The 12411-nt window shown below is 36.3% G+C and overlaps 2 protein-coding genes across 2 annotated transcripts; one reads left to right on the top strand and one right to left on the bottom strand.

Annotated features, from left to right (window-relative positions):
• Positions 1-20: 20 nt before the first annotated feature.
• On the bottom strand, positions 21-679 carry LOC140058313 (serine/threonine-protein kinase Nek6-like). The gene is made up of 2 exons (XM_072103877.1): positions 235-679; positions 21-40 (listed from the first exon to the last, which is right to left on the bottom strand). The coding sequence occupies exons 1-2, from the start codon at positions 677-679 to the stop codon at positions 21-23; spliced, it is 465 nt and encodes a 154-aa protein (XP_071959978.1).
• A 5550-nt stretch (positions 680-6229) lies between these two features.
• Positions 6230-6700, top strand: LOC140058312 (uncharacterized). Its single transcript, XM_072103876.1, has one exon. It carries the CDS (start codon positions 6230-6232, stop codon positions 6698-6700), a length of 471 nt encoding a protein of 156 aa, XP_071959977.1.
• The last annotated feature ends 5711 nt before the right edge of the window (positions 6701-12411 follow it).

The raw sequence follows: 12411 nt of genomic DNA, 5'->3' as shown, positions 1-12411 counted from the left end.
CTACGCCTTTCCATGGTTGATCACAGGTCCATAATTCCCACTTAACAACACCCAATGAAAACATATCGGATTTTTTAGATACCATCGTTGGATATTCGATAACTTCAGGTGAAGACCAGCGTTTTGTGCATCCTCCAGAAGTTGCGATTATCGTAGTTTCTACTTGTTTAGAAATCCCAAAATCACATAACTTAAGTACATTAAACCCGTTTTTCTGATCGTCGCTTAACAAACAGTTCGATGATTTGATGTCTTTGTGGATTATTTTCTTCTCATGCAAGTACTGAACGGCAGAAGCGAGGTCAATACTCCACTGAACAAATTGCCTTTTCGGTAATCGCGATGGTAATCCAACATCTTTACTTTCCTGACTAAATCTAGCTAAAAACTGACCCAAGTTACCTTCAGATGCTAATTCTAAGACAATACCAAATTTCATTCTATGGTTAAGTAGACCGTAGAATTTTATAATATTTTTGTGACCAAGATCTTTAAGAATGTTAACCTCTTTATACTCGATCTTCTGATACATCTTCACGGCTACTTTAGTTTCTTTGTTATCCGTTGTTAGTGTGGCTTCAAAGACAGCTGAAGTTGAACCTATTCCAAGCTCAATGCTGTGCTCTCCAAAGTCAATTTCATTGAGTTGAATGAGAATATCCTGATTTGGCCCATCCATTTTGAGTTAGTATTAAAGTAACTTGAAAACCGATCACTCAATCAATCGTCTTCAATAGGTGGACGGTGAGTGACGATGCAAATGTTCTACCTAGCCTATTTATATATTTAAAAAAACTGGAAATCCATAACCCATTTATAGACAATTACAAATACTATGATTATTAGCATAACAGGGTGCTATAAGGAAGTGTTGAAAGCAAAAAATACATTTACCAGTCGAATGATTTTGAATTTAACTTTCCGATGTCAATTTCATAGGGTTAGTGTTTACATTCCGATGTTAATTGCATAGGGTAGAATAGTGTATAACATGGTGCTATAAAAGTAAATGTGCGTCAAATACATTCAACAGTCGAATAATTTGTTATTGGAGCTTTAAAACTGCTTAAAGATGATTGAACTTTCCAATTAGTCCAGGAGCTTATGTCGAAAAAAAGGCACTTGTAGGCTTTTGATGTTAATTGTCGGCACCAACGTTTTTCTGACTCAGAATTTTTCGCTGAACAAGAAAAACTTTGGTGCCATTTTTTTCGACCATGGCAAGTGGCCGCCATTTTGATTTTCAAGATGGCGGACTAACTTTAACAAAAATGATCGCGACTGGTATCATTGGAAAGGGAATTAAATACTGATCATTTATTTCCATTACACCCATACCCCAAAATGCATAGCAACAGAGATAATCGCAATTACATTATGTCATGTGACCAAAATGAGGTCAAAGGTCAAATTTCGACAACTTATAAATACCATTGTGTTTGGTATCAACGGAAAGCTTTTTTTATACTTAGTACAGCTGTACATATAGTTTTTACATTCATCACACCATTTTCTAGAAAGTTTAAATTTTGTATATAAATAGCTATACACCTTATTTCAAGTTTAAAATAAGTTAGTTTATTACTGTAACAATGTGTTAAAGCCCTACGACCTAAGTGTTTTCGACCTAATTTAAGGTCACAAACTACATTTTATGTAAAAATAAATACTATATGATCCTATTTCGATAACTTTTTTCGTCTTTAAACTGTTCAAAATGTGAAAAATAAGTTGATTCTAATAATAATAATTTAATCGACCCGCTAAATCTCACAAGGCATTGATATTTTCGTGTTGATATGGATGCACGGCCAGTTTCGGTCGGTGATCGTCAAAACAAATAACAGAACCATAACTTTTTGGCGAAAATACCAGGTCTGCCTCAATTTGTATTAACGGATAAGATAAGATAAGATAAGATAAGATAACTTTTATTGATCCTCCAAAAGGAAATTCATTGCTCGTCATAATAACAAAGAAAACACTATAAAAACAAATATAGCATAAAACCATTCATATAAAAACATCTAAAAAATTACAATATAAAATTATCTTCTTTACTTCCTGTTGTACTGGATGATACCGGAGGGAATAAAGGATTTAGCAAATCGATTTGTTTTCACACTGAGGAGCCTCAATCTACCACTTGGATTAAGTTGGTCTATGATCACTTTGTGGAGAGGATGAGAGGCATCCGACTCAATGCGTTCGAAATCTTTCTGGAGGTGTTCTAGGTGCACATCGGTAAAGGAAGGCAGTTCCAGACCAATCATTTTACCAGCCCGACGGATGAAAGTTTCAAGGCGTCCTTTATTCCCTCCGGTAACATTACCAGCCCAACAGGAGAGGCAATACGTCCAAACACTACATATAACGGATCTATAGAATGAAAGTAACATCAAATCACAGGAGTTAAATTTATATAAAGTTCTCATACAATACATTCTGGGACTTAATTTTTTGCTGATGAAGTCTATATGGTCTCCCCAACTCAGTTTATCATTGAAAACAATTCCTAGATACTTGTACTGGTCAACAATTTCAATTTCTTTACCTTTGATAGTGATTGGTTGAAAATTAAATTTATGTTTAGTCCTAAAATCAATGATCATCTCCTTTGTTTTTGATGCATTTATTTGGAGATAATTATCGTCACAAAATTTAACAAATCTTTGTATTTCGCTACGATAATTTTCATCATTGTTTGAAACTATGAGACCAATAGTACTAGTGTCATCAGCGAATTTAACAACGGGGCAAAGCTCATCTGCCAAAAAAGGAAAGAAAATTATTTCAGCAATGAGACAACGTCATGATAAGCATATAGCAAGCGTACGATGTTCGTACGTTACCGTTATCTTTTAATCTTAATTAACCTTAGAACGTACATTTAAGACAAGACATGACCTGGTTTATTGTTTTTAAAATTATATATATACATTATTTTTACAAAACGACAACAATTGCAGGTTTTGGGGATTTAACATACAAAATGACTATCAGATGTATTGTATAAATGAAGCCTATACAGTATGCCACCATGTATAGTCAGGGGCGGACACAGGGTGTTGCAACACCCTTAATTTCATACTAAATGTTTTTTGCCATTTCATCATATATAAGAGCCTATATGTAAATTGACAGACCGCAGCGTAAAATTGACCAGCAGTCAACAATACCGCGCACATATTATGTAGATAATTATGTTTGTGAACATGCTCAGAATGAATTTCTGACTGTTTAGTAGAATGCTTGTGCATCATGCGAAGGTACTGTATATCTTCATTTCCCATGCCCGTAATATTGGACCAAAATTCCGTAATAATTATGGACGTTCCGAACTTTGAAATAACAGTGTTAAAATTGCTTCTTTCTTTCTGGAGTGTGGTTTAAGTAACACTGTTGTACAGTTTATAGTAGATAAATGAAATTTATTTTTGGAAATTGTGGTTTTACTGACTTATTTAGCATTTATTTCAAAATATTTTTTATCTAACTTGTTTTATACTATAGTCGCGTAGTGTGTGTTACCGGCGGAAAAAAATATGCGGTATACGATCAGTATTGCTGTTTGCTACTGTAGCCCGATATCGAGTGTCATTTCCGGCGGTGAACTAGAGCTGCCATTTATCGTGAATTTTACGTGTGAGAGTACCATGCTAGGGGTGTCATTTAACCATGGGGGCCTGTGGCGCATATGCTCAGTACCGACAGCCCTGGATTCTTGGGCAACCCAATTCAAATGGTCCTGCTACCGCCCCTAATAGTACTTCAGAACTACCAGTGGATATATAAAATATACCAAGATAATAACATTATCTTTCAATTCAAGATAATAACATTTCCATATCTGACGTGACCATGTCCAAACTGACATTCAATATTGTGTATTGGGTACACTTAGCTAACCTAGTCAAATTTCAACATCGCTTTCCTCTGAATCAGAGGCGGTAGATGGGTCAGTGTTTTCACATATTAATTTAATTTTGTTAAACTATATCGGGCTACAGTAGCAAACAGCAATACTGATCGTATACCGCATATTTTTTTCTGCCGGTAACACACACTACGCGACTATGGAATAAAAACAAGTTACGGTAGATAAAAATATTTTGGAAAAAATGCTAAATAAGTCAATAAAACCACAATTTCCAAAAATAAATTTCATTTATCCACTATAAACTGTACAACAGTGTTGCTTAAACCACACTCCAGAAAAAAAATATCGAAATTTGCAGAAAAAAGCAATTTTATTTTATTTATTTTATTTCACATCCAAACCGCGAAAAATCGCCAATTACAGGATGCATTAAAACTCTTTAGATATAAATATAGAATTAAAAGCACATAAAAATACAAAACATGAAACATACAAAATGGCAAACTTAAATCGATTTAAGAATTTTAGACCTAAATTTAGACAAAGTGTCAACAAAATATCGATAGTTTTATCCTTATAGAAATTGAATTAAAAAGCTCTGATAATCTTTGAATGAAACCATTTTTGGTTACGTTGACTCGACAACAGGCAAGAGAAAATAAGTCGGTGTTGCGAGAGTTTGGTCGACTAATTTTGAGAGAAAGAAATAATAAAATATTGCATTTAAAAAGGGAGTTGAAGCATTAACACTGTTTAACACTGTTATTTCAAAGTTGGGAACGTCCATAATTATTACGGAATTTTGGCCCAATATTACGGACATGGGAAATGAAGATATACCTTCGCATGATGCACAAGCAATCTAAACAGTCAGAAATTCATTCTGAGCATGTTCACAAACATAATTATCTACATATATATCTGTGCGCGGTATTGTTGACTGCTGGTTAATTGTACGCTGCGGTCTGTCAATTTACATATAAAAAGTTTATGGTTCTCTTATTTGTTTTCATGATGGCCGACCGAAACTGGTCGTGCATCCATATCAACATGAAAATATCAATCCTCGCACGATGCCTTGTGGGATTTACATCGGGCCGATTAAATTATTAGAATCAACATATTTTTCACATTTTGAACAGTTTAAAAACGATAAAAGTTATCGAAATAGGATCATATAGTATTTATTTTTACATAAAATGTAGTTTGTGACCTTAAATTAGGTCGAAAAAACATAGGTTGTAAGGCTTAACATATCGTTACAGTAATAAACTCACTTATTTTAAACTTGAAATAAGTTGTTAGCTATATTATTTATAGACAAAATTTAAAATTTCTAGAAAATGGTGTGATGAATGTAAAAACTATATGTACAGCTGTACTAAGTATAAAAAAAGCTTTCCGTCGATACCAAACACAATGGTATTCATAAGTGGTCGAAATTTGACCTTTGACCTCATTTTGATCACATGACATAATGTAATTGCGATTATCTTTGTTGCTATGCATTTTGGGGTATGGGTGTAATGGCAATAAATGATCAGTATTGTATTCCCTTTCCAATGATACCACACATGATCAGTTTTGTTAAAGTTAGTCCGCCATCTTGAAAATCAAAATGGCGGCCACTTGCCATGGTCGAAAAAAAGGGCACCAAAGTTTTTCTTGTTCAGAGGAAAATTCTGAGTCAGAAAAACGTTGGTGCCGACAATTAACATCAAAAGCCTACAAAATGACATAAGCCCCTGGACTAAATATCAAACTCATGGGGTAGAATAATAATTCGATCTAATAAAATAACACTAACAAATGTCTAAACTATCCTTCACAATCGTCGTCAAGCTGTGAACGGTGCAAATGTTGTTTATATCCTTATATTGGAATTTAAATATACTGCAAATCTTTCTTTTCTCTATTTTATTTCAATAAACAATGGCCTCCGGCCCATTTCACATAATAAAATCTATATTAATTATTATATTATTGATTGCAAGACAATGTCGGTGAACTAGTCCAGTCTTTTCCGTCCGCCATTTTAAATATTAAGATATAATATACTGTGTGCATATTAGGTATACATACTGTGTACATATTAAGTATACAGTACCTGTAGTGTCTGGATTGGGAGACTAGGGGAAAGCAAGGCATTATGGGTTAAGGGAGATCGATATAACCACATGGTTGGTAATCTGTATGTATACAGTACGTTGCACACACAATGAAAGATGCAATAAATACACATAAGATATAACATTGGCGACGAGTTAAGCAGAATATCGAACCACAAGTGATTTGAAGTTTCAATACTGTAATTTTTGGCGATATATTTATTTTAATACTGTTGTAACGATGACCGCTGTGAACGTTGAAAACGATGTGCACGCTTCGGCTGAACGGTGGAAGAAATGGCTTCGCAGTTTTGAATTATATGCTACTGGTAAAGGAGTAGTAGACAAAAATCAAAAGAAAGCTTTGTTATTGCATTGCGCCGGAATGGCTGTACAGGACATATATGACTGTTTAACAGAGGAGAACGGAACAGAGGAGTATGATGTTGTTGTAAACACATTAAATAAACAATTTGCTATGAAAACCAACGTACCGTATGAGCGTTGTTTTAGAAAACTGACGCAAGGTGATGACGAAACTATTCACCAATTTATAAACAGATTGAGGCAGCAGGCTGCAAAATGTGAATTTGATGATGCGAATGTTGATGAGTTAATTAGAGACCATGTTATTGAAAAATGCAAATCAAATAGACTGAGACTAAAATTGCTAGAAAAAGGAAATACTTTGAAATTTAAAAGCAATAGCTAGCACATTTGAAATGAGTGAGAAGCAAGCAAAGAAGATGTCACAAGAAGTTAATGGAGTGGAAACAACAACAAACATGAATGCAGTGAGGAATGAGAGATGGTCAAGATCAAGCACGATGAGCAGAAACAGGTACCAAGCTGGAAATTCAAGTGGTAGGCCTAACAGAACAAGTAAGTCAAAGTTCAATGATAGACAAGATAACCGGAAATGTTTTCGCTGTGGAAGAGAAGGACATTTGGCTAAGGATAAATGTTGTCCTGCAAGAGACAAGAAATGTAATAAATGTAAAATTTTGGGACATTTTGCTATTTGTTGCAAAACTAAATTAGGTAAAGACAAAAAGAGTAGTGGTATTAGTAATGTTCAAAATGGAAGTGAAGACGATGACTATGCTTTTGGTATACAAAATAATAATTCTAAAACTACAAAGATAAATGTTTGTATGGATGTACATAAGGTAGAAATGATTGTTGATAGTGGTGCTACAGTTAATATCATAGATCAGTATTTATGGCAACAGTTAAAATCCAAGAAAATTAAATGCAAATCTGAGTTGACAAACAGAAAGTTATATGCATATGGGTCAGAAAAACCATTAGAGTTGTTAGGAAAATTTACTACGAACATGTCAATTTTTCAAGGTACAGGTAATAATACTGAGCCTAAAATAACAGCAGATGTATATGTGTTAAAAGAGAAAGGCCCTGCTTTGTTGGGAGGTGATACGGCAATGAAGCTTGGAGTGTTAAATATTGTAATACCACAAGTGATAAATAGTGTACAAGATAAGTATACACAGGTATTTGAAGGTATTGGTAAATTAAAAGATTATAAGTTACATTTATTTATTGATGAACAGGTAACACCAGTTGTTCAGAGCATGTATAGAATACCGTTTAGTCTCAAAGATAAAGTGAGTGATAAATTAGATGAGTTAGAATCTCTTGACATAATTGAAAGGGTAGACGAACCAAGTGATTGGGTAAGTCCAGTCATAGTAGTGCCAAAACCAAATGGGGATATACGCCTCTGCGTAGATATGAGGGAGGCCAACCGAGCAGTTAAAAGGGAGAGGCATCCAATCCCAACAGTTGACGAAGTGTTGTATGAAATGAATCAAAGTACAGTGTTCTCTAAATTAGACATCACCAAATTGAATTAGATGAGCAATCACGAAACATCACAACTTTCATAACTAACAAAGGTCTTTATCGCTACAAAAGGTTGATGTTCGGGATAAATGCTGACCCTGAAAAGTACCAAAGAGTAATCAGTCAGACGCTGAGTGGATGCGAAGGTGTAGCTAACATATCAGATGACATTGTTGTACACGGGAGAACACAGACTGAACATGATGACAGACTTCGTGTAGTGCTTGAGAAATTTAAAGAGAAGAATTTGACTCTCAACAGGGATAAGTGTCAATTTTCTGTATCACAGATAACATTCATGGGTCACATATTGTCAGCAAATGGAATCAAACCTACAATTGGGCGAGTCAGAGCATTGGCAGAATCAAAGAGACCAAAAACAGCTGCAGAAGTAAAAAGTTTCTTAGGTCTAGTTAACTTCTCAGCACGATACATTCCAAATTTAGCTACAGTTGCGGAACCCTTAAGACGACTAGTGCGAAAAGATTGTAATTTCTATTGGGGGTCTGAACAAGAAAATAGTTATGTAAAACTTACGAAATGCTTAACTAATGAAACATGTTTAGGCTATTTCAGATTAGATGCAGAAAGTACTCAGTTGGTGAAAGATGCAAGCAATGTAGGCATTGGTGGAGTTTTAATTCAGAAATACAATGGTGAAACCGGTTCTAGGACACCTACCCCCTAGACAATTACCCCCGGATGTTTACCACCCGGACAACTACCCCCTTATGACAACTACCCCCCGGACAACTACCCCCCGGACAACTACCCCTTAGGACAACTACCCCCTTAGGATAACAACCCCCCGGACAACTACCCCCCGGACAACCACCCCCTTAGGACAACCACCCCCTTAGGACAACTACCCCCTTAGGACAACTACCCCCTTAGGATAACTACCCCCCGGTCAACTACCCCCCGGTCAACTACCCCCACCCCCCCCCCCCCCCCAAATCCAAAAGTAGACAAATATATAGGACCGGTTTCTGTTAAAATGAAATCATCTGTTTTTAACGGGTGTTTCGAAACTAGAGACCCGAGACCAGAGACCTGACACGAGACCCAATACGAAAAGGGATACCTATATTTGGGTCTCCCTTTTCGTATATTAGGGTCTCCCTTTTCGTATAGTGGGGTCTCTCTTTTCGTATAGTGGGGTCTTCCTTTTCTTATAGTGGGTCTCCCATTTCGTATATTTGGTCTCCCTTTTCGTATATTTAGGTCTCCCTTTTCGTATATTAGGGTCTCCCTTTTCGTATAGTGGGGTCTCCCTTTTAGTATAGTGGGGTCTCCCTTTTCGTACGTGGGTCTCCCTTTTCGTATAAAAGGTCTCGGGACTCTAGTTTCGAAACACCCGTTTTTAACCGATTATTCTGTTTAACAGCACGCTAGACCCTCGATGTGCTAGATTTAAAGTACCGTATTTATTAAAAAAACGGCCTGGGCTGTTTATTGTTTAGGTGGTTTTTAGGTGGACATTTATTGGAAGAAAGTTGTTTATTCAATGGGAGGTGGTATAATCTAATGGAAATAGACATGGTCACCGTTTATTTGAGGGAATTTATTTAAAGATCGCCGTTTATTCGGTGAGTGAACATTGAGGTCAAATATCAAAAGTGATATTATTCTTCAAGTGTACAAAAATACAAATGACAAATTTGAGACAAAAATTAATTCTTTTAAGACCAGTGGTTATCGAAGCATTGTCCTGACGCAAACATTATTATTATTATTAGCGAACCCAGTCTTTACAGTAAATACAGGGAGTACTATATAATACGTTCGACTATCCTATGATCATGTGTGACAATCTTCAGTTTATACCAGGCTATATTTATGTTCAATCTTTTACTTTTGTTTACAATAATGAATAGTAATTCGTCAAAGTAACGAATTAAAATATAGTTATTAATTCCTATTATACGCTGTTGCAGAGTCAGGTTGTTGAATGGTCTGGGTGGTAGTTATCCGTCCGGGGGGTAGTTGTTCTAAAGGGATAGTTTTCTGGGTGGTAGTTGTCCAGGGGTTAGTTTTCCTACGGAGGTAGTTGTCCTAAAAGATTATTTGCACTCGGAGTATTGTCCAGGTCCAGGAGGTAGTTGTATTGTGTCAGAGGCAGTTGTCCGCGGGATAATTACCCGGGGGGGGGGGGTAATTCTCCGGGGGTAATTGTTCCTAGGGGGTAATTATTCCTAGGGGGTAATTGTCCGGGGGTAGTTGTCCAGGGGTTAGTTGTCCTACGGAGGTAGTTGTCCTAAAAGATTATTTGCCCTCGGAGTATTGTCCAGGAAGTTGTCCTACGGGGAGTATTATGTCAGAGGTAGTTGTCCGCGGGGTAATTACCGGGGGAGGGGGGGGGGGGGGTAATTGTCCGGGGGTAATTGTTCCTAGGGGGTAATTGTCCAGGGGGTAGTTGTCCAGGGGGGTAGTTGTCCTAAGGGGGTAGTTGTCCTAAGGGGGTATTTGTCCGTGGGGTAGTTGTCCTAAAGGGGTAGTTGTCCTAAGGAGGTAGTGGTCCAGGTGGTGGTTGTCCGGGGGTAGTTTTCCGGGGGGTAAATGTCCAGGGGGTGAATATCCGGATACGGTGAAACCAGAGTTATAAGTTATGCAAGCCGAACATTATCAGCTACTGAAAAGAAATATTCAACAACGGAGAAAGAGGCATATTGGCAGTGGTATGGGCTATGGAAAGGTTTCATGTTTACTTATATGGACTACAGTTTGAATTGATAACTGACCATAAACCACTCGAAGGCCTGTATGGACCAAAGTCTAAACCAAATGCACGGATTGAAAGGTGGGTGATGAGACTTATGTCCTATTCTTATACAGTAAAGTATGTACCTGGTAAGAATAACATTGCTGATATATTATCAAGGTTACCAATAGAAACTGATGGCAAACAGAATAATGATAGTGATGACACAGAGATGTATATTCGATTGGTAGCATCAAATGCAACCCCATGTGCACTATCATCACGTGAAGTTGAAGAGGCATCAAAGGAAGATCCTGAATTGAGTAAAGTGAGAAATAGTATACGGACAGATAAATGGGACAGAGACTTGATTCAGTATAATGCAATACAACAAGAACTTGCATGTTTTGGATATTTAATTCTTAGAAACAGAAGGATTGTAATTCCAAAAAAATATAGATTTCAGTCTATTGAATTAGCACACCAAGGACACTTGGGGATAGTCAAAACCAAGCAAAGGCTTAGAACCAAGGTATGGTGGCCTGGGATGGAGAAGAATGTGGAAGACTATGTTAAAACATGTCATGAGTGTCAGATAACAGGTTCGATGCCAGCACCAGAACCATTGAAGCCAACACAACTACCAACAGGACCATGGCAAGATATTTCGATTGACTTGCTGGGACCGTTTCCATCGAAGGATAATTTACTAGTGGTGGTAGACTATTATAGTCGTTATTATGAAATTAGTTTAATGAAGACAATCACAAGTGAGAAAATTATAGACACACTTGAAAAAATGTTTGTTCAACATGGCATACCAAAATCAATTACCTCAGATAATGGTGCCCAGTTTGTGTCCAATGAGTTTGAAACCTACCTGAAGGAAAATGGAATCAGACATAGACGTGTAACACCATTACATCCAGCTGCAAACGGAGAGGTTGAACGACAAAATAGATCACTAATGAAAAGAATTCGCATTGCGCAAGCTGAAGGAAAAGACTGGAAAAAAGAATTACGAGTGTACCTATTCGCATATCGTACAACCCCACATAGTGTTACCGGAGTGACACCAGCAGAAATGATGTGGCATAGAAAGTTGCGTACAAAATTGCCAGAATTAGATGACAATACAATAATGGACGAAGAGATTTCTGATCGTGATGCCGTGTCTAAATTAAAGAACAAACTGTACATTGATGAGAAGAGAGGTGCGAAGGAAAGTGATGTGTGTAAAGGAGATAAGGTTTTAGTGAAAGTGACACAGAGGGACAAGATGAGTACGCCATATCACACAGAACCATATGTAGTAATAGAGAAAAAAGGGAATAGTGTAGTGATTGAATCACCACAGGGTGTAAGATACAAAAGGAATTCGACACATGTTCGATCCTATAATGAAAGAGTAAATGAAGCAAATGTTAAAACACCAAATGATAATTTAAAACAAATTGATACTAGTAAAGTTAATGGTAACAGTAAGATTGATAACACTGAACAGAATAAGCCAGTTGATACTGAGCAAAGTGACAAAATAACAAAGAGTAATGAAAATATGATAGTTAAAAGTAGACCAGTAAGAGAGAAGAGAAAACCCAAGAGGTTTGATGATTTTTAAAGTGTAAAATTAAGAAGTTATATTTATGAGTTATGTTAATTTTTAAAGTTCACCAGAAGTTGAGATTTTGTTAAGATGTTGAAAGTTTTAAGTGCTATTATATGCTAAGTTGTTCATTGATATTATAGGAATCTTTGAAATAATAAGAAATGATATGTGATCAAGGAAAACATTTATAATATGCATGTATGATGATATTTGATTTAAAGTTTAAAGTTAAATTGTTTTGTTATTGTTA

This window comes from Antedon mediterranea, chromosome 9, assembly GCF_964355755.1.
Source record: "Antedon mediterranea chromosome 9, ecAntMedi1.1, whole genome shotgun sequence".
Classification (NCBI taxonomy): Eukaryota; Metazoa; Echinodermata; class Crinoidea; order Comatulida; family Antedonidae; genus Antedon; species Antedon mediterranea.
The sequence above is the reverse complement of the archived record's forward strand: the minus strand, read 5'-3'. Positions and strand labels throughout refer to the sequence as shown.

Coding starts and splice junctions, on each gene's coding strand:
- LOC140058313 (XM_072103877.1), bottom strand. CDS start 679: ATGGATGGGCCAAATCAGGATATTCTCATTCAACTCAATGAAATTGAC. Junction 41..234: donor AGACATCAAATCATCGAACT/GTTTGTTAAGCG, acceptor GGTGTTGTTAAG/TGGGAATTATGGACCTGTGA.
- LOC140058312 (XM_072103876.1), top strand. CDS start 6,230: ATGACCGCTGTGAACGTTGAAAACGATGTGCACGCTTCGGCTGAACGG.